At 41.3% G+C, this 26727-nt stretch overlaps 1 protein-coding gene across 1 annotated transcript; it reads left to right on the plus strand.

Annotated features, from left to right (window-relative positions):
- Positions 1–2533: 2533 nt before the first annotated feature.
- On the plus strand, positions 2534–26445 carry BAALC (BAALC binder of MAP3K1 and KLF4; the record flags this gene model as incomplete). Its single annotated transcript, XM_080609860.1, has 3 exons — positions 2534–2705; positions 23507–23676; positions 26341–26445. 3 exons carry the CDS (start codon positions 2534–2536, stop codon positions 26443–26445), a joined length of 447 nt encoding a protein of 148 aa, XP_080465986.1.
- Positions 26446–26727: the final 282 nt, after the last annotated feature.

Raw genomic sequence — 26727 nt, forward strand, 5'->3', positions numbered from 1 at the left:
CTAAGTACTCATAACAGAAAAGATGCATGCTTTATCATTTACTGAAGTAAATATCTGCTGTCAGGAGGAAAGCTGACTCAAATATACAGTGTGAAATCTCCAGAGGCAATCTTGCTATCAGGCTTATTACAAGTTGGAGTGATGATGTCAAATGGGTAGAACAAGTTAATTAATTTTATTTCCCCTCAGATACACAAAACACCTGACTGGAAAGAGCAAGTTTGAAATACAAACTCCTCTCTACCCTCTAATGATGCCTTGGAACCACAGGAATCCCTAAGTAAATAAACTGACCTCCTTTCTGCTTTCTGGTGTGCGGCAAACAGGTTTATGAGAAAAGCTGGAGTCTAAGCTCAGATTTAACTGGTGTACTTGCTAAACTCCACCTTACAGAACAAGTTGAAATACCACTGAAAAAGATGAAAACAGGCAGAACACCTTTTGCCTAAACCTTCCTGTTGCTACTTCTGCTTGTAACACTGAAAGCAAATATAAAAGGTAACGTACATGCAGTAATGGTCATTGGGATACAAAAGAATTAATTATTTGTTTGTAATAGTCATGCAAACATTTTTATTTTGAGATATTTTTAAAGTTCATTTGAACCTTGCCAAACCTTAACGTTTGAGAATGAAAATGATCAGGTCTTACTGCTCTCCAACTGATTTAATAAACCAATGGAAAATGACACCAGCCATGTGCTCACCTCGGGTACACACAATTCCTTGGAAGTGGGATGTATGTTAGACCTCTTTGTTGGCTTCAGACACCACCATATCCCATTGCCCTGGGGACTATCTGCTGGTGGGCAGCCTGACTGAAATAAAATCTCTGCTGGAACCCTCTTTTTTTAAAAAAAAGTCTTATTAATTCACAAAAACATCACTACAATGATGAAAATGGTGAGGCACTGGCACAGGTTGCCCAGAGAAGTTGTGGCTGCCCCATCCCTGGCAGTGTTCAAGGCCAGGCTGGACAGGGCTTGTAGCAACCTGGTCTAGTGGAAGGTGTCCCTGCCTGTAGCAGGGAGGTTGGAACTAGGTGACCTTTAAGGTCTCTTCCAACTCAAAGCATTTTATGACTACTCTATGATTCTATGAAAAAGTAGCTGCTTCCTCTCAGATCACTGCCCCACTGATCCTGGGACCTTGGTAGCACAATTACGTGGGCAATAAATGTCAGCAGCACTCCTGTGTTGTGAGGGAACTCAGCAGGTCTCAGTAGGAAAGTAGGATCATTGTGAGTCAGTGTTTGGCTGGGAAGCTGCTTAGAAACCTCTTGGTAGTCATCTGCTTTGGGAAGCATAATGGGTGATTCAGCAACCCCAGCCTGAATCACTTTGGAGCCAGCACGCAGGATCTACTGGCTGGGATACAAAGCTAAGGCCTGTGGGATGCTCTTGAAGATTTTGTACCAGCCTTTAGGAACAAGAGCTTTTACCTCCAGAGAGGTTGTGCTTCTACTTGCAACTCTATTAGCACAGGACAGTCTGAGTTTCTCCCAGTTTCACTGGGGACATTCTTTCTGGCCAACAGCTGTGTTGTATAATGGCATGAAGTGTGCAGTACGCATGACCTCTGTATTGCTCTGTAAGTTGTCTTTGGGGGGAGTGTCATACCTGCTGCTCTACTACAAAATGATGACAGGAGAGAAACATTTATTTGGGATGAAGTCTTCCTCTCATGATACGATCACATAGTGCATAGTGTTCATGAGACTTGCTCCAGCCCTGGCTGGGACCTTGAGAAGCAGCTGTTGCAATACAAACTGCAGCCACATCAATGTGACTCAAAACAGTGTCAAACATCTGCATCTGTCATTTAGATTACCTGTATTAGCATAAATTACAGTGTGTTCTGCAGGAATTTCATGTTCTCAGTTACTTCCCAAAGTGTATATCCAAGAGGAAAGAATGGAAGTTTCTCTGGAGTAGAGCATTCAGTATTGCATCTTGAATTTCCAATTATACAGCAGCAAATCAGCTAACAAGAAAGGTGGAATCCAGGCTTTCCTAGCAAAATCAAGGGAAGGGGAGATGGCTTTGTGAAATGGGGTACAAGACCCAATCAGGGTACATAAAGGGTGTGCAGGCCGGCTACGCAGTGCTGGCTGTGGCTGACTCATAGATGTGCAAGTCCTGGGTGTGTAAATACTCAGCGCAGGGAAGAGACAGCGCTGCTCACCCGCCGAGGGGCTCTGCGCGCCGAGCCAGCACCGCAGCGGGGCAGCGATGGCAGGGTCTATCGGGGGCGGGGATGGGAAAGATCGGGGACGGGCTGGGAGCCGGTGGGATGAGGGAGGGGAAAAGCGGGAGGGGAGGGAAGGGGGTAAAGCGAGGAGAAGGGGAGGGGACAGTCAGGAAGGAGCGCAGAGGGGGAGTTGAGGAGATGATAAAGCCGGGGAGAAGAGTGAGAAAGGCGAGCGGAGCCGGGCGAGCGGCGATGGGGAGGAGGGCGTGAGCAAGGCTGCGACGGGGCCGTACCCAGTGGCGCGGTGCTGCCCGGGCGGCAGCAGCTGGGAGCGGGACGGCGCCATGGGCTGCGGAGGCAGCAGAGCCGACGCTATCGAGCCCCGCTACTACGAGAGCTGGACGCGGGAGACCGAGTCCACCTGGCTGACCAACACCGACTCCGAGAGCCCGCCGCAGGAGGGCGGCAGCGCCGAGGCGGGCGGCCCGCGCCTCGGTGAGTGGGGCCCCGCCTCGGGTGGGCCAAGCGGGAGAGGCGGTGATGTACACCTGTATACACATATATAGATAGTGCATGTAGGCGTGTATGTCCACCTATAGATAGTGCATGTAGGCGTGTATGTCCACCTATAGATAGTGCATGTAGGCGTGTGTGTCCACCTATAGATAGTGCATGTAGGCGTGTATGTCCACCTATAGATAGTGCATGTAGGCGTGTATGTCCACCTGTAGATAGTGCATGTAGGCGTGTATGTCCACCTATAGATAGTGCATGTAGGCGTGTGTGTCCACCTATAGATAGTGCATGTAGGCGTGTATGTCCACCTATAGATAGTGCATGTAGGCGTGTGTGTCCACCTATAGATAGTGCATGTAGGCGTGTATGTCCACCTATAGATAGTGCATGTAGGCGTGTATGTCCACCTATAGATAGTGCATGTAGGCGTGTATGTTCACCTGTAGATAGTGCATGTAGGCGTGTATGTCCACCTGTAGATAGTGCATGTAGGCGTGTATGTCCACCTATAGATAGTGCATGTAGGCGTGTATGTCCACCTATAGATAGTGCGTGTAGGTGTGTATGTCCACCTATAGATATTGCATGTAGGTGTGTATGTCCACCTATAGATAGTGCATGTAAGTGTGTATGTCCACCTACTTATGCGTTTCACCTGCTCTGCGGAGAATGTCTTTTTCTATCCCAACCAAGAAACATGCACGCCCTGGGGTCTGTGCTTAAAGACGTTGCGGGCTGCCCACGGCACCACTGGGCGCCCCTGGCTTCTGCCGGTCCCCAACCTCTGGGCAGGATTCCGGCCATCAGCCCCCAGGAGTTTCTCTAAGAGTTCATTCAGTATCTAGAGATCTTCTCCCGGTGGTGCTTGGCATGGCAAAGAGCATATAAATGCCATCAACAATGCAGTAACATCACCAGAAGGGAACTTGGTCTTTGAGGCTCTTGTTAAGGCTTGTTTTGCAAACCAAGTCATTTGGAAATAGGTTTAGAATAAGGAAGACGTGGTGATATGCCAGCCTTCTTCCACACTACCTCAAATTAGGATGCTACACAGAAAACTGATCAGATGGTTGGCTGCCCTGCAGCTGACCTACAAGTTGGAATTTCCCAGTTTTTCTCAGTGTGGTACATTCTGAGCTGTGCACTTAAGCTGTTATTGTAGGGACAGAAATGGGAAATGGAATGAGGAGCTCTGAACTGATACGGGGTTTAAAATATTTTAGAATTATGATGTATTGCAGTGGTATCTAGAAATCTCCAGCAATGAAGGCAAAACACAGGGAATGTTATCTCTGTAGCCACACTTAGCATTATCTGTGCTCCTTAGTTTACTTAGCTATTACTGCTTAGCTACTTAGCTGCTCCAAATTTACTTGGGGTTGGTGCCTAAACATAAATGGAAGCCAATTATTTCAAGATTTGATATTGAACAGGAGGTGATAAAGAGGTAGATCAGTGAGTATTCTTCCTAGAAACAGGTGATACTTGAGTTTGTGTTTACAGATGAGAATACCAGAAATTAAAAAGAAGATAACACTCAAGTCCAATAGAGACTGATTAGGGTAAGTGAAACTTTTTCACAAGAAAACTTTACAGAAGAGATTAGAGAGAAAGGGAATGAGGAGAGGAACAAAGGAAGGACCAGTAGGACTTCAGGAAGAGAGACTGACTCCAACACAGCTGTGGTGGCAGGATTGCACACAGGTCCTGATTAGTACCATCAAGTGCCTCATCGAGAGCTGCTGTGGGTTAAGGCTTTAGGTAGGAAAGGAAAGGAATAAGGAGAGGTACTCCAGGGACTAGAAACAGAATGTTCAGTGCATTTACAGATGAAAGAGAGAAGAAGCAGCAAATAGAGGGGCAAATAAGGTCAAGTATGAGTTTAAGATGTGAAGAGGAAAACTTAAAACTACCTAAGAGTGAGAGACGAAAGGGAAGAGTGAGGAAGGGGTAAGAGCAGGATGGGGAAGATGAGAAGATGGAATGTGACACTGGCATAAGTGGAGGTAGAAAACTTCTGTAACTGGAACATAGAAAGGGAGGAGGCAGCCAGGGAAGGGGCGACCAGCCAAAAGGCAGATGGGGAAAAAGGGGTAAAGTTGTTCTTTGTCATCTTTTGCTTGGAACAAATGGTGAAATTCTGATAAGAGAGAGAGGGGGAGACAGGATGAAGGAAAGATTTGAGGAAAAAGCTGTGATTGTCAACATCTTTCAGTTAAGTGGGGAAAAAAAAACCCACCAGACATTGGACATCAAAATGGAAAGAGGGGTAAATCACTTGGGGATGAAAGAATGTATAGTGTACAGGATCATAAAGTGTTAATAACTACTGTATATTAGTTTTAGTAATCTCATCCCACCCCAAAATTTCATTATAACCTTCTCTTTCTGTCAGCCAGCATCTGTCTTTCTGTGTTTGCTCACTGGAGCTATATGTATTTGTGTGGCCAAATGTTTGTATTTTTACTAAAGCATTTTGAAAGGTAAACTGTTATTAAATTGAAAAGGAGGTAATGAGATTGGTTTGGTTTTTTTGTTTAATTTTCCCTTTGCTTTTCCTTCCTTCCTGTTTCAACTGATCCTTTCTTAGAATATTTGCTCACTTCCCTACTTGATTTTTTTGCATCAGTTTTAATGAAGTGCATTGCAAGCTCCCTGTTTTTTACAGGAAGATATATAGAACAGCATCAGTTGTTATAACATAGCTGTATAATATAGACAGACAACTTTTCCTAGGTTCACAAGTCACTAACAGCCGTGAATATAGGTGATAGCAACTTGTTGCAGTACACTGCTGAGGCTTTGACAGTGATGAATAGGGTAAATTGATCCTGATGAAGAGGGGTAGAAAAGCAGTATGTACCTTCACGAAGCACTGCTGGTGATGAAACTGAAAGACATCATCTAGGAGAGAAGTGTAAGTACTGTTCTTAAGCTGGGTGGTTTACATGAAGAGGGAAAAAAGGAAAGACTCACGGTGAGCCCTAATGATAGAATGATTTCTCTTAAGAACATCCATTGCTATGTGAGTGAACAACTTTTCACAGGATTTGGCTACTGCTACAGCTGGGGAAAATAATAGGTTAGATTTCTGCTTAGTAACCGTTCTTTGATCCTTGCAACCCCTTGCACAAATTGCCTTCTCTTTAGAGGGTCTGATTCAGCTAAGTGGAAGAGTTAGCACAAGTAATGACTTTCTGGGGAAGTAAGAATCTGCAGGAGCAGGCGAGTCCCCGAGGCAGTCACCACAGGTTACAGCAAACAGCAGGGGAAAAGCTGAATTAACAAAAACTGCACAGAATCTGTCAAGTATTTTGGAACACATTTGCATAGCCTGCTGTGTTACATCAGGGTAACTTGCTGATGTATATATATACGTGTGTGTGTGTAATTTCAGATGCACAATTTCCTACCAGAAACCAGTACTGTAAAAGTGCTTTACAAACCCATTCAATATCAACTATAACAAAATATGTTTTGATGTTGTTTTAAAGCAGGCTTTAGGTCATTTTATTTCTATTTTTTTCTATTTTTCAGTGTATTCAATTTTTTTTTTATTATTATACAGAAATTGTCTCAGTGGATAAAGCAGCATGTTGCCTCATGGTCAGAGAGACCTTATAATCATATTTACCTCATGGGCTGCAGATGCCTTAGGACAGGATCTCTCCTTGCTGTTCTCCAACAGCAACCAGCACAGTAAGACAGGCTAGACATTGTTACTGAAATGCAAATAATAATGATTAAGTTTTAAATGGTGCAGCAACCAAGTGAAAAATAATTCTTTTGAATCAGAACTGAAAAGCTGCATATTGATTGCCTCAGGGCTCACTTGTTCAGTTCCTCAGCTCATAAAACATTTGGTTTTTATCATTGACTCTCAGTATTGGCTAATGCTTTAAAAACAAACATTGTTTGCTTATTCTTTGTAATTTGCACTATTTCTACAGTAAAGTATTTTTTCTTGGAGCATATTAAGGAAAAACGTTATCCATGTTTCACACACTCACCTTGGACTTGGGAGAAAAACTTGCTCATGTCATCAGCAAATGTACCTACAATCAGGGGTCTGCCAGGAATGGAGTCTGTAATCTAAAATCAGTTCATCCCCTAGTGAAGACATTTACAAAATAACTATGAAATGGGAGTAGAATCAAGTCCTTTGTAAAATTAATAAAGAAAATTAGCAGAATACAGGAGAAGTTTTATTGTGTTGTAGCAATCTGGCTGGCTAACAGTTTGTCTTGCATAGTTAATTTAAATATAGTTGTGCATTTATGAATAATTCTTGCTCTTTTCTCTGGGGTTACATGTCCAGTTTATGCTGCTGCTCTAATCTTTTCTGGTCTCTGACAGCTGTGGGAAGTTTTACAGTCCAGGTTCATCTTTGCAGCTAGGCTCTGGCCGAGACTCAGGATGGAGAATACAGGGTTTCAGAGGTAACCTTGCACAGAGAAGTTTTTGAGAATGCTTTTCCATTCTTCACAGTAGCACGACTGGGAGCAGCACAGTGGAAGAGCAGGGCTGTGCGCACACCGGTTGCCATAACAACGGGGACTAGTGCTGGTCTGGACCACAGCTGCAGGCATCTGCTCTTGCGTTTACCACGTGTATGTAAAGGTAAAACCTTAGCAGGAATGAGTAAGCAAGCATCAGGTTGTAAATTAAGGACTTGGTGCAGCAGACGGCTCCTTGTAAATTGGACTGCAGAGAAGTATTTAATAAAAAGTCTATTTTAGGTTAAGAGCCAAAGAGGGATCACTTTTACTAGTGTGTAACATTGATATATCAGGATCTCTTTCTGTTCTTATGTGTATTTACTACTGTTCTTTTATTAACAGGTTTCTTTTAAATCTGGTATGTTTAAGAAACGATTTTAACAGTTATTCTGATATTTTCAGGACATAGCCTTATTACAGTTCAGAATTACAGTAAAAGTGGATAAATACAGCCTCTGTCTGAACTGTGGGCATATTACAGTAATTCCATATCCCACTGTAGCCCAGACCTTGGCTATAATGATGTAATGGGTTTGCATGGCAAGGTTTGGGTAGCAAGGGTGGCTTCTGTGAGAAGCTGCCAGAAGCTTCCTCCATGTTTGATAGAGCCAATGCTAGATGGCTCCAAGACGAACCCACTGCTGGCCAAGGCCGAGCCCATCAGTGATGGTGGTAGCACCTCTGGGATAATGTATGTAAGAGGGGGGAAATGTTATTGCAGAGGAGAAACTGCAGCTGGAGAGAGGAGTGAGAATATGTGAGAGCAACAGCCCTGCAGGGACCAGCGGTGGAGCAGTTCATGAAGAACTGCAGCCTATGGGAAGGATTCACATTGAAGACATTCATGGACGCCTGCCTCCTGTGAGAGCAGAAGAGTGTGAGGAGTCCTTCCCTGAGGAGGGAGGAGCAGCAGAGACAATGTGTGATGAGCTGACCACAACCCCCGTTCCCTGTCCCTCTGCACTGCTGCAGAGAGGTGTTAGAGAAAATAGGGAGTGAAGTTAAGCCCGGGAAGAAAGCAGGGGTGGGGAGAAGGTGTTTTAAGAATTAAGGGAGGTTATTTTCTCATTATCCTGCTCTGATTTTGATTGGCAGTAACTTAAACTAATATCCCCAAGTCCAGCCTGTTTTGTCTGTGACAGTTAGTGAGTGATCTGTCCCTGTCCTTATCTCAACCCATGAGCCCTTTGATATATTTTCCTCTCCCCTGTCCTGCTGAGGAGGGCAGTGATAGAGTGGCTTTGGTGGACACCTGGCGTTCAGCCAGGGTCAAGCCACCACACTGAGGAAATGATATTTGCTGAAGCATCTCATTTTAATATCGTTTCTGGATTTTAATTGTGTGATCTCTGCCATTTCACTTGTCACAAGCCTCTACATGGAAGTTGGTACCAAGGAAATCTTTGTAAGCCACCCAAAAAGAGAAGACAAGGAAAATATCTTGTGGGATGTTTCATAGAGTAGGGACAGAAAGCTTTTGCATCTGTATTTTACCATCTAGCTTTCAGAAAGTGGCCTTCTTATGTGTCTTTTCTGCTTTGTACACCAACTTTTTGTGTTAACATTTACATGGATGTTTGATAAACTTCTTAAGCATGGAAAGTGCCTCTGTAGAAGGGGTTTGTGTAGGTGCTTCCATCTGCACAAGAAGATTGGGTTTAAAGCCCTCTGAAAGTCACTTTCCTAATAGCATGACTTGGTAGGGCTGTTCTTCAGAGGGTTTCTTTCTGAGTGGCACCTCATTTTGTGTCGTACCTCACTACACCCTGGAAGACTACATAAATAGAAAACCCTGGTGTCAGTACTGGAACTACAAACTCAGTACCAAATGTGGAGGTAAGCCAAAGCAATGTAAAAGGCCAGAGCCCCTGCTGCCTCAGAGGAGTTAACCAGTCCCATGTGCTGTAGGGATTTCTAGTCAATCTTATGACAGCACATCTGCCGGAAAGCAGTGGGAAATGTTGCAGGACGGAAGGGAAATAACACTGATGCACCACGCAGCCATATGCCTGCCTCAGGAACAGAAAAATAATCATTTTTGCCAGAAAACCCCTGACATTTCTGCATCAGTCTATGGGTCAGGGAATTATAAATAACCCTAGATAGCAAAGGAAGAAAATAATAGAATTGATTGGATAATCTCTGTAATAAATTATGGTTGTCAATCCTCTGACCCAAAACTACTGGTCATTGCCATTCCTCATTCAACACGAACACAGTCAAAGATTGCAGTATTGGCCTAAACCAGTATTTACTCCACCACAAAACAGCATTGAAATTATTGGAAAAATTAGACTAAGCTGATAAATACAGCTTTTTGTAATAACCATATATTACAACCTCACCAGAGCTGTTAATTCTTCCATTCCACGCATTTTCTTTGCTGTCGCTTGACAGTTCAATACTGTGTTAATTTCACATAGGTACAGATGGCATTTAAGAACAACAGCTGAAATACAGATTGGAACCAACAAAATATTTCAACATATTGTCAGAGAACTTTGGCACTTCATTTCATATCCCCAAGTCATCCCATCCCTTCCCATCCTACTCCTCAAAACTAAACATCCCTTATTTTTAAGGATGGAAAAAACCCCTATTGATATTGAGACCACCTATGCTTAAGCTTTTTCCTAATTTATGGAAGTACAAGTGTTACAAAATGCAAATATTGTTTGAGATAATGTATAGGGAATGTAAGTAATTTGGATGGGACTGTTGCTGCCGTTTTGCATTATGGCCATTCTGTGTAATTATATGCTTTGTAGGTGTTGTATTTATTTTGTTGATTCAGTTGAAAAATGTCACTGATGCTCATTTTGCCCATCAGAACATAGTAAGCAACCTCTCTCCACCACCTCTAAAAGTATTTTAAAAGTAGTTCTTTAGTAATAAATATCAACTGCCGCACAGCAAAATTTTATTGAAAGTATAATAATAAGATAATTGATAGATATTTTCTTCTATTATGAGCCTTCATCTTGCTGTCTTGTGAGATGTATTAAACTCAATTGCTGGGAAAACTTCGAACTTGTTTAATGGTAGGTGATTGGTGACATTCAGGTACTGGACAAAGCTTCCTGAAGGGTCCTGATGTCTCAGGTGGGAGCAGTTACCCCAATAGCCCCTGCAGCAGGAGGGTAGGGCAGGGACTGGCAGGGCTGTCCAGCTGCCTGCTCCTTTCTCAGCATTGCACTTTCTGCCTCTAGGATTCCTTCAAAATTGCAAAAGCTGAAAAACCCCATTTTAAAATATAGTATAATAATTTTTCCACAAAGCCTCTTAATCTCTGATTAATTCCCATTTGACTAATGGGCAACAAACTTGCTAAACCCTCCTGCAGTCTGTAGCAGACCTACTAGAATTGATTGGCTATGGTTTCCCCTAGTATAATCATTTACCCAGTGATAAAATAAATTCACTAACAACAGGATGTGCATTAATGCTTGAATTAGATGAAAGGCTTTCCTAGTTCCACAGGACCAGAAAGGAGGAAGGCTGTTGAGCACCAATGGAGATGATTGGCAGGAGAGGTGTTTTGAAACTTTCTCTCCAGATGGTTTCCAGTGGAAACATTCTTCTTGCAGCATTGAAGTCTTTTGTGAGAAAAAACTTTCTGGATGCCAAAGGGCTGTCATTAAGTACAGGAAGAACTGTTGCCCTCTGCCTGGGCAGCAGGCAATGGGGAGGAGGGATGGTGTCTGAAAGGTTTTGAGCAGGAAATCTGAGCAGTGGGTTTTGTTAATGTTAGTTCCTGCCTGCAGGATGCTCAGGAATAAATTGTTCTGCAAAATTATTCTTCTTGTGGAAAAAGCTCTATTTTTTTTTCCCTTTAAATCCCAATTCAGGACATTTAAAAGTCTTGTTTCTTTTTCTCAGGAGTGAATTTACATTTTCTGGTCAGTTCTAATCCTGTATTTTCCAATTTAGGAATGCAGAGTTCAAAACTAACACTTACAAATTGAATTAGCTTAAAGTGAAGGCTCCTGCTAGTGTGAAGTAGAGGTGTGCTGTATTTCATACAGGAAACACAGTTCAGAGTGCAGTTTATCTCATTGCCTGTTAATTAAAATATCAAAAATTTCCACAGAGCACATACTGCAGTAATCTAGCATTTAAGTGACAGAAATCTGTCTTTTCTGTACCTGTAGTCAGGTGTAGAACTTTCAGGCATTTTTTCATAGAATCAGAACTGATCTATCTAGTCCCACTGTTTGGGGTATTTTTTTCCTCAGATATTCCTGCAGTTTAAAAATGAAATAAATTGACTGCAGTGAAAAAGATCTGAGATTCAAACTTGGGTTTTGTCTTAAATCAAAATGCAGTAATGGTTAAGATTCAGAAACTGAATGATTGAAGCCAGGAGTTCATTGTAAGGCTTTTTGTTTGACTCACATAAAGCAGCACTCTCTTTTAGATTGTGCGGATAATATTCAGAAAGCTGTGTGATTGTGTGCATTTCTTAGCAGTGGCCTTGCATGAAAAAGTGCCTTGGTTCTTTGTAGCATGCAAATAAATGATGTGTTCCTATCTCCATTTTATTTGATGAGTACATGCACAACTTCTTCCCTAGACTGTTACACTGCCTTTCCTCTTCTGTGTAGGAAAAATACAGGTTAAAAGTAAAACAAACAGGTAGAGGGGGAGTGACATTTTACTGACTAGCATGAGCAGTGGTAGGCTGCAAGGCAGGATTTTCCATTGTAAGGTTTTCCTGAATCCACCAATGCTCTCCAGATTGTTTCTGCATTGCTGTTTGCTTGACTGAGCCTTAAATTTTAAGCAGCAGATGAAAAAGAAGTAGCAGTGAGTCTCTCATTCCTCCTGGAAGATCATGTATTCAGGCTTGCCTGTTCAGATGGATGCTAGCTACTGAGAGCAAAATAACCAGCCAATACTCCACTGATTGACTGATTTTTTTTATATATATGTAATTTTTTACCAGTTTCCTAGCAATGCATATGGTTGTGTTTCTTCTTTGTTTCATATGGATATTGTTCTCACGTTCCAATCGTCATTCTTGTAAACTGCTAGTATTTCCCAAGTGGGCCTTCAGAATTGTTTCAAGCACTTGCAGTGCTAAAATCATGGATTTCTGCCACTTGGAAAAAGCTGGTGTCTGAGTACTTTCTGAGTGTTTACATTGCCTGCGGAAAAGATGCAAAAGATTCTTTCCTGAATTAATTCCTATACGGAGCGTACCTTTGGGACATTCACACACTTAACTCACAGCTTTCCAGTGGCTGACATTTCAGCAAAACCTTTGTAAATTGGGCCAGTAGCTAATCACTCAGTGTTAAAATACATGTCTGATGTCTTACCTGGAACAGTTAGCTTCAATTTCCAGCTGCTGGACCATTTCAGAAGCTCAAGTTTATTTTAGGAGTTTTTCATAAGGATTTCTGTTTGGTCTGCCTAAATATTTTTGCTGCTCCTTAGTGTGATTAATTGAAATGATACTATCTGCTCATCTTAAAATTCCATGTGTGATTAGCTAGGTAATGAGAATAATAATACTACTTTCCATTTCTGGATTAGAAATTATTCTAAAACATGACTGATGTGTCATAACCACATCCTGAATGAGAACAAAAGACCACGTGAAGGAGAAGGAAAGGCCATGTGAATGTCTACAAATCTAAGCCACAACTAAGAGCCTGTCTTCAGACAGGGTGGGTACAGTTGTGGGAAGGATGGTTGAGAGACAGCCAGCTTGTTTTCCACTTTGCACAGTGCCTTCCTGTAATGGGAATGTCTTTCTTTGTATTCTAAAGGAAAGGGTCAAACAGGAACTGAGCCAAAAGCAAGCACCTTTGGAAAACAGGCTGACTTGACTTAGTTTGGACACCCATGATAGAAAGTATTGCGCTTGGAGGGTATCAGTTTCCACGTGAATTTTTCATGGGCAGCACTGAAACAGCCTGTATCTTTGCACATAGAAAAGCAGATCCCTGCACTGCCTGTCCTAAAATGCAGTATTATGAAAAGCACTTCAGAGTTTTGCTATTCGTAGGTTATTTTTTCACTTCGAAGGATGAGTGATGTGTTTCTGGCACATCATGTGGCACTGGTAAGTTCCTTAAACCATTCCATCTCATGATTTTCTGAAGCATAAAATATACTCAGCCTTCACTGTCTTCCAAAATGTTGCCAATTGTTATTCCACAATATAGCGAAAATTCGATGGTTCTTTCCTGTTCCGGTTATTAAAATTTTTCTTTATCCGAACTCCGCTGTCTTTCTGCCGTTAAGTGCTTCCCTAGCACCACCATTACAAATTTACCTTTTCTATCTTCCCTCTATTGTCAGACCAATTCCCCCTTATTCTGCTTCTGAAGTCTATTTTCCATGTAGCATCCTTTGTCTTGAGCTTTGGAATGATCACACATTGTTTAAGAGTGTTGCAATGTTTGGAATAAATACAAATTTTATATTAACCTTTCATTTCATAGATGCAGTTGCAACATTATTAAGTCTGTTTAAAGGTAGTTGTACCATGATTCTGTATCATAATTTGAAATAAAAATATACCAATAGGCAAAGATTTAGCATCTGCCTGTACCTGGGAAAATAGGCCATATAAGGAATATCAAGGTTTGCAGCTTTAATGCTGCCTGGTTTATATTCTACTTGTCTGCTACAACCCTTGAATACTCTCTAGTTGAAATTGTCGTACTACAATAACAAATCTGATCAGACTTTCAGAGCTATTTACTGTATACTTATTTATGTCTGTGAAATTCCAGTTTTAAAGTTTTTTAGAAATTCCTTTTATCTAACATAAGGAGCCTCTTGCCTTATTTCAAAATGACAATGGTAAAAGAAGTTTTGAAATACATAAATCTATAGGAACTGTTTGTTTTAAGTTCAGAAAAGAAGTGGCAAGAGATAGGAAAATAAGCAAACCTGCCAGCCAAAACTGTCACAAGATGTGGTGCTTGGTCTCCCAGTTTTGCCAGGACTCCAATGTGCATATATGCATTTAAAAGCATTAAATATATTAGTTGTAAGTCAGTTCTTTTAGTACTGGATTAGATATTTAATACCATAATCTTACGGAAAAACATAATTCCATAAGGATCCTGAATGTGAGAAATCCATGGCCAGATCAGGATCTCAGAGTCTGATTTGCCTTCTGCTGTTAGCTATTATCTGATCCCTGCTGTCTTTCATAAATAGAGAATTTCCTCTTATTTATCACCTACTTCTTTTACCTCTGAAAGTAAAAGAGATACCTTCTAAACAGAGAATGAAAAGGCTGCTTGTGCCCTAGGGCGAGCTGAGTTCAAACAAGCATCCCATGGAAGCTGGGAGGCAGGCACACAAAGCTCTCGCCACTCTCCCATGCCTGCTGTATGCTGGGACATGGCTCAGCCCTACCTGGCTGGAGTCAGCTTGTGGGGGGCACCTGCTGTGCTTGCGTGGGGACTTCCTGTAAGGAGGACAGATGTGCTCCCTTGCCTTCACCCCAGCCTGTGTGGGAATCATTTCTGTGGCACCTCTAAAGAGACTCCACAGAGTTTCGATGGCTGATACACAATATATAGGAGATGCAAATACGTTTAGCTTGTTTTGCTTCACTGTCTAAAACTCATATCATACTAGAGTTCAGATAAATCACTCTGGATTCTCTGAATGTCTAGACAGCTTATTGAGTTATTGTACTTACTGTTTCAATAAATGAACATCATTTCTGATGACATTTTCCTGCCTTCTCCCTCCATAGATCTCCTGGATTCTTCGTCCTGGCTTTCAAACCCACTCTTTGCTATGCCTGAAAGTTTCTAAATGCTTTCTTGTTAGGAAAAAAAAAAGCTATTGCAGATTTCCTGAGCATCTGGACTCATCCCTGAGGCTACTGCTTTGGAGGAGATGACTTAAGCTTGACTTTTGTCACCACCTCCACTCTAATTTTTGATGGGATACATGCTGTGTTTTTATTTCTGCAGCAGAAATACATACCACCACTCAGGCCTGCAATTTGTAGCTTTCCCAAACATGAAAAGTTTCAAATAATGAAAACAGGTATTTCAGTGCTCTCTACACTTATTATCACTCTGTAGCATTGAAAGCAACTCAGTGATGGTAACAAATACAGATTTCATATGGGAGCAACTGCATGTGGCTTCCATTCGTCTTTACTGTGAGTTATCTCAGAGTCCATTTTTACAGTGCAGTATCTTATTATGCAGGCATTTGTTAAAGCAGCATCTTCTGCATTATTCATGTGATAACAGCCACAATAAATAAAAAAAGGTGCTGCTGAACCAGAAACTTGAACCTCACTGGTTTGTTTGTAGTGAATTCCAAAGACATATATTTAGCATATTAATCAACAGCTACTCACATATACGTGCTTCTTATTCAATGTGACAGCACAGGGTCCATAGTTGAAGGTCAGATCTATAGCTTATTTGGGTCAGAATTCATGTCCAATTTTGGCCACTACCTGCTGCTTTAAAATCAGGTAGGAGAATACTGTGGCAAGCACATGTGGAATAATTCTCTTCACAAAGACCTAATTCTTTTGTCTAAGATTAACTTTGCCTCTGTACTATGAGGCTTTGTACCCCTCCCAAATTTATTGACAGCATTGGCTCTCACAGCATTGCCAATTTTTGTTAGTCACAGAAATCTTCATCTGATGATGTTCTTCTGATGAGGTCTATGCAAACAGATCCAGGCAGACCTAGCTTTATGCTGTCTGTGGTTTGAGAAGTTTCCTGTAGCCCTGATAATTAAGAGCTATCTCTAAATTTCACAATCTGGTCTGTTTCTCTCATTCTTAATCATCAGAAAATTATTCTTAATCATAGAATCATAGAATAGTTAAGGTTGGAAAGGACCTTAAGATCATCTAGTTCCAACACCCCTGCCATGGGCAGGGACACCCCACACTAAACCATGTCACCCAAGGCCTCATCCAACCTGGCCTTGAACACCGCCAAGGATGGAGCATTCACAACCTCCCTGGGCAACCCGTTCCAGTGCCTCACCACCCTAACAGTAAAGAATTTCTTCCTTATTTCCAATCTAAACTTCCCCTGTTTAAGTTTTAACCCGTTACCCCTTGTCATTAGCAAATACATATTAGCTTTCTAATATGCAAATAAAGTCTAGTAAATAGCCTTGAGGAAATCATAGCATTATATTTTGTCATGCACAAAACTGCCTCCGTAGTTCTCCTTTTTTCCTCTGTCTCTCTGTGCCAGCTGTCAATCCGTGACACTATTTTGCTTTTTACTCCAGTTTTACTATCACAACCTGAATTAATGGTCTTTTCCCCCCCAACTTTATTTCCATACTAAAATCTGGTGAGAAAGAGTTAAACATTAAGAAAAAATATTTCCTCTCCTTTTCATGAGATACTCTGATCATTTGAAGTGTTAGGTGTAACCAGGCTGTAAGAAGAAATACAGCAGCACCTGTGCATTGTTTATCCTCAGGGGTATTTTTATCACTAGGATTGCCATTATAATAGAAGATATTAGACATACAGGTCTAATGTCTAAATTTTACACTCCATGGTTTACATTTTCTTTGACTTCTTTGTGATGAACATCCTGTTTACTGAAATGATTCTTTTAAAAGCTTTCTTAGACTGCTTCTCCCCCCTCCCCATTTAAATGGTGGGTTTTTAAGAGTTATAACATGATTTAAGAATGCTTTATTTTGAATAGACATAAGCTTGCAAATCTGTGAGCAAAAATACAAGTTTAAGTATGTAGCTCTTAAATTACAACATACCTGAGGGGTGCCGATATCTGAGAATTTCTGAAAACTCAGTCAAAATTTAAAAATCGTTAGGACTGTAAGCAACAGAACATGTTAGCATGTACTAAGAGGTCTCATAGAACATGGTGGGAGATGGGGCTTGGTGACTCTTGCTTTTAGAGAAGTGAGGTGCAGCCTGCCAGGAAGGTAAATGAGGCAGAGAGGGAGATGTTGAAAGAAAGAAGTTAGGGCATAAGTATGCTACAGCCAGCAGGGAAAAAAGGGCATCATGGACAGAATTCTCTGAATGCACTGGTGAATTTGCATCAGATTTCCAAATGGCATTTATGAACTGAAAGATGCCTGTGAACAGTACAGGGCAGTTTACTGCCTACGATTCTCTTGTGGAGAATACTGTTCTGTACAAAATTGTCGTGTAGTACCTGGGATAATACACAATTTTATAATCTGAAACACAAAATCATGGTGATGATAACTATGGTTAATTAATAAAAACAATTTTAGAGAATTAAGGTATTGAAGCATTGGTGTGTCCAGCCTTCCTTCTAAAAAACTAATTTTGATGTTTGCTTGGACACTCTGGATGTTTTATTACATTTGCAGCAAAGGGAGTAGGAGGCTATCCCAGAAACACTGGAAAAACTTGGAGTCTTACTGGCAGTCTGAATATTCAGTGTTAGAATAAACTATTAATTATGAGTAGCAGCAGCTCTTGGAGTGTTAATTTTATTTACACTGTGTATACGAGCATCATAAATATACCAGTGCCTTTATTTTGTGTTAGAAGTGACAATTGTCTTGTTCTATTCTCCTTGTACTCTTCTAGTTTATATTGCCTTTAATATGCATGTTGTTCTCCACATAGGATATGTTTCAGACAGATTTGTCCTGTCCTGCTGGTCTTAATTCTTATTCTGAGATGTCTCTGATTTTAGGTAGCTTTCTGTGAGTTGCATATTGATACAATTGTAAAACTGTTCTTAAAAAAATAATTGTGGAACAACTAAAACATACCCAGATATCTTTGGGACTGATTCTTAGTTTTGATTTGTAAAATTCAATAACTTGAGTTAAATTTTTTAATTTTCCAAATTTTCCCAAATTTTCATATTTTTGAGAAGTTTGAACAAAAGGCTGTACTTTAATGCCAGCATTTTAATGGGGAAAAACAACCAGCCAACCAACTAAACTTGGGCAAATTTGCATTTTCAAGATCTATTCAAACAGTGCAAGTGAAAATACACAATAAGATTATTTGAACTGCCATAATTTGGTGTAAATCATCAGACTTTTAGCGAAAGAGAATTTAGGGAAACAAAAAAACTCCTTTGTATCAGTCAGCTCCTTTGGATCAGCTGGATCAGCAGCTCTAGGACACTGTTTTTGCTGTAACACAATAGGAATCTTTGGCGAATCTGGGTTAAATGGACAAAATAAATGCATGTCCCCTGACATAAGGGTAGTTGGAAGCAATGTGAATATACCTCTGAGGGATTTAGGTAGCTCAGCAAGGCAACTCAATGAGAAGAACAAGTGTAGCTGGATGAGTGGGGTTTGGTTTTGTTCTGCTTCATTGGATAGCACATCAACCTAAGCTGCTTTCTGTGGCTTGTTTCAATTCCTGAGCTACCTCCCAAGTTGTGCCGGTTTTACTGCTTGTATCATTGGGTGATGAATAAAGTAGAGGGATCAATTTCAATTTAAAATAACCCTTTCCTTCCCTGATGCTGATGAAAAAAGTGTTTGTCAAACTGCAGCCTAAGGGATTTCTGTTGGCCTGGTAAGAAAGGTAAGAATTAGCTCTCCTGCACAGCCTAGCAAGCTAGCGAAAAGGAAGGCAACAGTAAGCACTGCCATGGGAGGACAAATTCTTTTAGGTATATTTCATTCTGGAAAGATAGGCTTGGTTTTATGAGTAATGGGGCTGCTGCTTGAGTATTCTCCCTGTGTCCACTGAGAGACAACTAGTGAATGTTCTTTATAAGTAAACCTGATTACAAGCAATGAAATACCTGCCTCTTGTCATCCATTCCTCCCTACAATGGGAACAGCCTGGCAGTCCCCCAGACACTGGCTAACCATTCCTGAGGGAAAGGTCACCATTACATTGGTGGGTGTTCGATAATCACCCGGGAACTCAGGTTTTGGGAACTGAGCCATAGGAATATTTTAGGCTTGCCAGTTCATTTGGAAATAAGGCATGTGTATTTGACAGAGCATTGTGATAGGATCTGCTGTTTTCCCTGGCCTCAAGAGGCCCACAGACTTTTGGCAGTGGTTGTCCTGGCAGAGAACATCAGAATGGAAACAACATTACTGAACCCGTTTGTTTAAATTTCTACTGAAGCTCTACAGTGAAAGACTGAGGAGGTTATTTACTGAACCCATGCTGTGAGAATGATAAAAATATCTCAACAGGTTTAAATGACAGTGAGACAAGACCCTGAGTATTGCCATCCTGCTAGCTTGTGAATTCCAGATTGAACTGAAGTTAACTTCTATTTCTGTGTACTGCGGAAAGCCATGAAAAGCAATGCAAATATACTTGTTATTTTTAAAGTAACCATGTGTTTGTAGCCTTTTTTTAATATCATTTCTCTTTTGCAATCAGCATTTTGTCTAATTGCAAAATATACAGTCTATAAAATAGGTGTCAGTTTATGAATTGCCAAAAATTTTGTGCTCTTACTTCCACTGCTCAGGCATTCTCACTGTAATTTCTGCTCAGTGTTCATACATCAAGAGCAAATCACTGAAGTCTAAACTAGTGCCCACTCTCTAAATCATCTATTTGGCAAGGAAAAAGAATTCTAAAATAGTTTCTTAACTTCAGAATACCAAACATTTCAGAATAAAACCAAAAAGCTTCTTCATAGAATCATAGAATCAACCAGGTTGGAAAAGACCTTTAAGATCATCAAGTCCAACCTTTACCCCAGAACTGCCAAGTTCACCACTAAACCATGTCACTGAGGGCCTCATCTACACATTTTCTGAACACTTCCAGGGATGGTGACTCCACCACTGCCCTGGGCAGCCTGTTCCAATGACTGACCACCCTACCCTCTCTGTGAGGAAATTTTTCCCAATATCCGATCTAAACCTTCCCTGGCACAGCTTGAGGCCATTACCTCTAGTCCTGTCACTTGTTAATTGGAGCAGAGACCAACCCTCACCTCACTGCAACCTCCTCTCAGGTAGCTGTAGAGAGATGTAAGGTACCCCCTGAGCCTTCTCTTCTCCAACCTCAGCCATTCCCCATCACACTCATTCTCCAGGCCCTTCGTCAGCTCCGCTGCCTTTTTCTGGACCTACTCCCAGCACCTCAATGCCTCTCTTGTAGTGAGGGCCCAGAACTGAACACAGGATTTGAGGTGCAGCCTCACCAGTGCCGAGTACAGGGGGACAATCACTGCCCTGACCCTGCTGGCCACGCTATTGCTGCTACACGTCAGGATGCCGTTGGCCTTCTTGGCTGCTTGGGCACAAACTGGCTCATGTTCAGCTCCATCAATCAGCACCCCCAGGTCCTTTTCTGCTGAGCAGCTTTCCAGCCACTCTTCCCCAAGCCTGGAGCATTCATGGGGTTGCTGTGGCCCAAATTCAGGACCCAGCACTTTGCCTTGTTGTTGAACCTCACACCATTTGCCACAGCCCATTGACTCAGCCTGTCCAGATCCCTCTGCAGAGCTTCCCTATCCTCCAGCAGATCAACACTCCTGCCGAACTTGGTGTCATCCACAAATTTACTGAGGGTGCACTCAATCCATTCATCCAGATCATCAGTGAAGACATTAAACAACATCGGCTCCAACAATGAGCCCTGAGGGACACCACTAGCGATCAGTTGCCAACTAGATGTGATACCATTTACTACGACACTTTGGGCTCTGCCATTCAGCCAGCTTCCAACCCAGTGAAGAATCCACCTATCCAGGTCTATGAGCAGCCAATTTCTCCAGGAGAATGCTGTGGGAGGCAGTGTCAAATGCATTACTAAAGTCCAAATACACAATGTCCACAGCCTTTCTTTCTCTCATCAACTAGGCAGGTCACCTCATTGTAGAAGGAGATCAAGTTGGTCAAGGATGACCTGCCCTTCATGAACCCATGATAACTGGTCCTGATGCCTGTGTTTTCTTACATGTGCTTTATGATCTTACTTAGGACCATCTACTCCATGACCCCTCCTGGCACCAAGGTCAGGCTGAGAGGCCTGTAGTTCCCAGAGTCATCCTTCCTCTGCTTTTTGTAGAGAGGTGTCACATTGGGCAACCTCCAATCCTCAGGGACCTACCTATTAGACCAGGAGCACTGCTTTTTCCACTAGTAATGGTGATCACTAGGTCAGCTATGTAAAAATATAGTAGAATGATAGTTGAATGCTCAGATATCAATACCTGATTCGTTTCTGACAAGTGCTGCAAAAAAAAAGAAGTCTCATCGTTGCAATGTAGGATGGAACAAGGATGCTTGAGCTGCAACCTAACAGAGGACAAAAAATGAACCAGATATACCTTTTTCAGGATTGAGATTTTCCATCAGCCTCCAGAAATGGATTGATGGAAGAAAAATTGTTCTGTGTGAGACCAAAAGATGAAACACAATCTGATAAATGAACAACTCTGCTTAATAACAAAGTGGCTTTTCAGCTGACAGCTGTTTCACCAGACAATTTAGTTAGAGGCCAGATGGCCAAAGATGGACTGATGGACACATGGTGGAAAGTAATTCTGTAGGATGAGTCCACAGAAGGAAAAACTTGTAATTCGTATATGTTTGAAACATCCAAGTTTCAATTAATGGAACTACTATGTAGTGCCTAGACCATTTTGCCTGTTCTAAGCTGTGCTCAAGCTTGTTCTCACAACTCCAGTGCAAGGTGAAGCTGTAGACTACAGTGTGACTCCTGGTTTAGAGCTCTGACTCACACGTGGGTAATTGCCTCTCCATCTCCTTTCCTAACAACTGATTTTGTCTATGGTATCAATCTGTGCCACTTACTGTTCTACAGCAAGTCATTTTTCTGCCTCTCATCTGGCACTGTGGAGTGTTAGGAAGAAGTAAGAGCCAAAAAAGTAGGTGTGACTTTCGGGAGATGCAAGAGAGGTGAGATTTACTCTTGTCAACAGGGAAGTTGCCCGTAGATTTAAGTGGGAGAACAGCATTTTTTTTTATATCTAGCACAAAAGGCAGCTTCCAGAGACAAGTATTTTTTAAATTTTTAATTTTTTATTTATTTATTTTTAAATTTTTTAAAAATAAACTATAATTTAATATTTTGAAGTTACAACTCATTTTTTTTCTATCGAAAAGTGGATGACTTAGCATTATTAGTTACCACCACTACAAGTTAAACTGCCTTTGGAAACTAACACCATCTTCTGACTGCTCAGGGAAATGCAGGGATTAGTTTGTCTTCAGACTCTTTAAGTCTTACACAACTTTAGATATTTCAATATCAAGACTTTGAATATTTGGTTGAAGCTTTAGTGATTTCAGTCATTCCCAGCTGCTACTGATGTTGATTTCTACTGATAAAGCAGCCTTTCTTACAGATTTACGGGAAATAATTCAGGACTTCGCTTCCTTCTTAATCCTCTTAGTACTGCACTTGAATTCCCACCCGACTCATGGTAGGTTATGATGACACAATGCACACTTCAAGTAGCAATGAGTTGTTGGTTTTACTCATACTTGTTTTTCACTTAGTATCTGTGACTCCTTGCTGCTTCTTCCTGTTTTGATACCTGCATTGCCAGTTAGTAAATCTGACTTTTTTTTCTATTTGAACATAAAGCTTGTTATAAATGAGCTTTGCCAAAATAAATAATACAAAAAAAAAGGCAGCTACAGTCATACATCCTGCTTGCTCATTGTATTTGAATATCAGACCCAGCATTGCTAGCAGATGTTTAGTGCTCTGCACCCACCATAAATGACAACTGATTTTTGTTAATGCAATAAGATGAGAAAATTGTTTTAGGCTGGCCAATATCATATTGTGCAATGCATTCCCTATCCACACAGCTAGAGCAGAAAGCAAATTACTAATTTATTTGATTACTGATAGTTGAAATCATATGAAATATATTATTTCTGAATTTCTTTCCTCAACTTCTAATCAAAATAAATGTTCAAGGCCCTAAATAGAGCAGTATGTATGTCCACCCATATCAGTCTCATCTGTCCCAGAATAGAAACATATTAAAGGGGAGCCTCTCTGGGTCTTTAGTTAAACCCTGGTCATGCCAGCAGCTGTGTATGTGGAGAAGCCAATGGAGATCTGCAAGTGACCAAAAGGCTGATAATGCTTCACTCATTAATCAGTTTTGCATGTTTTCTGAGCCAGTGTTTCACAGGCCAGTGGACTATAGCAGAAAAACTAAATAAAGGAAAGCGTGAGGGTAAAGTTAAGCAAAGGAGGTAAACTGCTCTCACTGCAGTACCATACCACACATTCCATGACTTGTGCTATCACAAAAACATGCTGAAACAGGGGAAAACCAGAGCCAGTTACAAACTGCTTGTCTGCATTAATAGCACAATTTCCTGTGTACCTCCTAGGTCTTCTGGAGGATGGAAAATCAGCACAGACAGCTGTAACTGCAGCATCAGCCACAGCTGGAACACTGAACACCGAGAAGAGGAACAATTGTGGTTCTCAGTGTGTGAACCCTATGGTCCATGGTACAGGAGCTACAGCTCAGAGACAGAACGGCTTCAAGACAGCAGAGGTAAGAGTATCATTGTGTTCTTTGACACTCAGCAGTAGCTTCAACCAGGTCAAACTTATTTTCATTACAATCTTCCTTGCTGCAGTCAAACTGTATTTAATGCCTTGGGATAAGAAAAAATGGCTGCACCATGACCACAGCATGATTGAGCCTACCACCTCTGACAACACCTCATCCCTGAATGGCCACAGAATCGATGTTTTATTCGGCAATTGAAGTAATACATGCATCTGTTACAGTGAAAAAACCCCACACATACATTTCCAACTCAGTCCAGCTGTGGCATGTATTGTGCAAACTCTTTAGATTACCTGAAAGAGAACGGGTTTTTCCTTAATTGCTGTTTTGCTTGTATTATGTGCACTGTGTGAACTCTGCCTGGTTCACCTAGAGCTGGATGTGAAGCCTGAAAAAGTCAATGGGAGCCTTTACCATAACTTCAGCAGGCTTTGGATCAGATCCTCCTCCCTTGTCCCCCTCACCTGTAGGTTCTATATCTTGTAGAAGGATCACCCAGTGTAACAATAATGTATGAACACACAAGGCTTTGGGATACACCGAAGCCCAAAATTCTATCCTAGCTGCCTACCTGCCTGTCTCTCACATGTTTCCACCTGCTGCCCTGTTTGTGTAACAGCTGCTGAGCTGTTGCAGATTAAAGTAATCCAAAAACTACAGTTGGTTTACTGCTTCTTTGGTTTCTCAGATGCGAATACCTCTCAGCATGGCATGCGGTAGAACTGCTACATCCACCCCATAAGAAGCGGTCTCCTCTTGGGAATTACATCATTGAGAGGCAAATTTAGATGCAGGGGGACAGAGTAAATGAAAAAGGGAATTTGGATTTAACTTTACCTTGCATTCGCTAACACATAACACATTGATACATGTCTATTTTATACCTTCGCTCTATTATCTTCTGCACTGCTGTAATACAGAAATATTCCTCAGTGATATGGATCCTGCTGACATTCCAATGAAGTGTAGGTGCCTGACTGGGGGACCTATGGCTTTGAATGTATCCTCCTGCCCTTTTCCAGCTAAGATAGATTCAGTAACATATCTGTACTTTTGCAACCCAGTGCAAAGAAAATTTCTGATAAGTAGGGCATTTGCATTATTCTATGCATCTAATGCAGATGTCTAAGAAAGGAAGCTAATCTGTCTGAAGTTCTTATAGTAAAAAAAAGAAATGTATTTTCATACAGTGAAAGTGTAGTATCTAAGTCAGGCTCCAGCTCTGATTTGCCATTCTGAATCGCTGTTCCTCCACTGACTTTTCAGGGAAGCATAAGATGAGCAAGTTTCCAATTTGGACATCTAAAGTTTAGGTGCCTAGAGTTGAGTGACTATCCTCCTAACTCAAAATGTACCTATTTTATTCATCTGAACATTCACACTGACAACAGTTTTTCTTTTATCTCTTCATGCTGTAGAATACAATGCAGTGCAGCACATGATGCTTTCAGGAGACTTGGGTTCTGCCATCAGCCTGTGGGGTAGTAGGGAGGAAATTGCTTTACCTCTCTGTTTCTCATTTTCTCAGGCATCAAGCTCATCATTGCCTTCCCCCTAGCATCAGTTATTTGACAAGGTACAATCTGTGGTATGCAAAGAGAAAGGGTTTGACACAGGCTGCATCTGGGAAACTAGTATCCTCTCATAAGGCTAATTTCAAAACAATTTGGAAGTAAACAATGCTGCTGCTGAAGGGTTCCTAATACCAGTGAAGGCAATAGAATGGTCAGGCATCCCAAAAACAAAGGTGGTATCCAGATTATATCACTGATTGACAATAACCTGATTTGGTTTTCATGACTTGTGTAGTCTTTGGAGAGTCCTTGTGTGGACAGGAGGTCTGCAGGAGCAGACAGAAAAGGAGCAGGTGTATTCAGGCTGCAGAAATGTAATACACAGCACCAAATAAACACTAAGTTTTGCTCTCAGATAAATATGTACCTTCCACTTATGTCAGTGGAAGTTTACCAGACATTATTCCACCTGGCATTGTTACCATGTAAATGATGCCTAATTTACCTGGCATTCTTTACACTTACAACTTGCCATATGAAACACTGGAAGTGCGATAATCAAAACCACTTAACTTAGCTCTGTGTCTCCATCAGCCTGATTCTGAGTGTGCTTTGCTAAACCTATGCCCTTTAGTGCACAGTATAGTGCATTGCTTATGGCAACAAGCAGACAGACTATTTTTGAGTATTTGGAAATAATCTGATGAAGCTCTGAAAGGTATATACTCTACCTGGGTCTTGCAGGCTGCTTTGTTATTTTTAAACTATCTTTTCAGTTAAGAAACTTAAAGTAGAGAAGGCTAGTCATGCTCAACTCCCAATGACATCAAAAGGAACCTTTAATTTCTGCTTCTAGACTAAAACCAGATTTGCTTTTAGAATACACATGTGCACAGATGATGATTATAGCCAAGAGGGTTGATCCAAAGGTTACTGACATCCACAGCCTTTATAGCAGTTATAAAAGCTTGCATCCATGCTGAATGAGAAAGTTGCTCTGCATCACAATACTGTGTAAAGAAAGCTGGAGGCATTCTGTTGATTAGTAGCCCTGTTCTCATAAATTAGGAGGTAATCATCAATGACTCTTTGTGCTGTCAGTGGAACTCACTGTACTCTTTAAAACTTTCAGAGTAAATGGAACACACAGAAAATGGCCACAAAAGAAGCCGCCATTAATGTTACAAAAAACGTCAGACAAAGCGACAGAAGGAAAACAAAGAATTGTGTTAATTAATGAGGAAAAGCACAGGTGAGGATGGACCTAACAAGGCTTCACTGCAATTTAAATGTCATCAGTCACTGAAGATATGAAGATCTCCAGATGTTCCAGGTTGAATGCAGCAGGATGCTGCTGCTGCTGAGCACCTTCAGAAGCATGTCGTGTAGAAGCCAGCTGCAGACACTGTAGGATGTTTGGATGTCATTTGCCTAAAGTAGTGGCACTGCGCAGACATGTGCCAGAATTTGTGCCATTTGGTTTTTATTAAGTCTTGTGTAATTTCCTTGTACATCCTGT

This window comes from Psittacula echo (genome assembly GCF_963264785.1).
Source record: "Psittacula echo genome assembly, chromosome: 2".
NCBI classification, from domain to species: Eukaryota; Metazoa; Chordata; class Aves; order Psittaciformes; family Psittacidae; genus Psittacula; species Psittacula echo.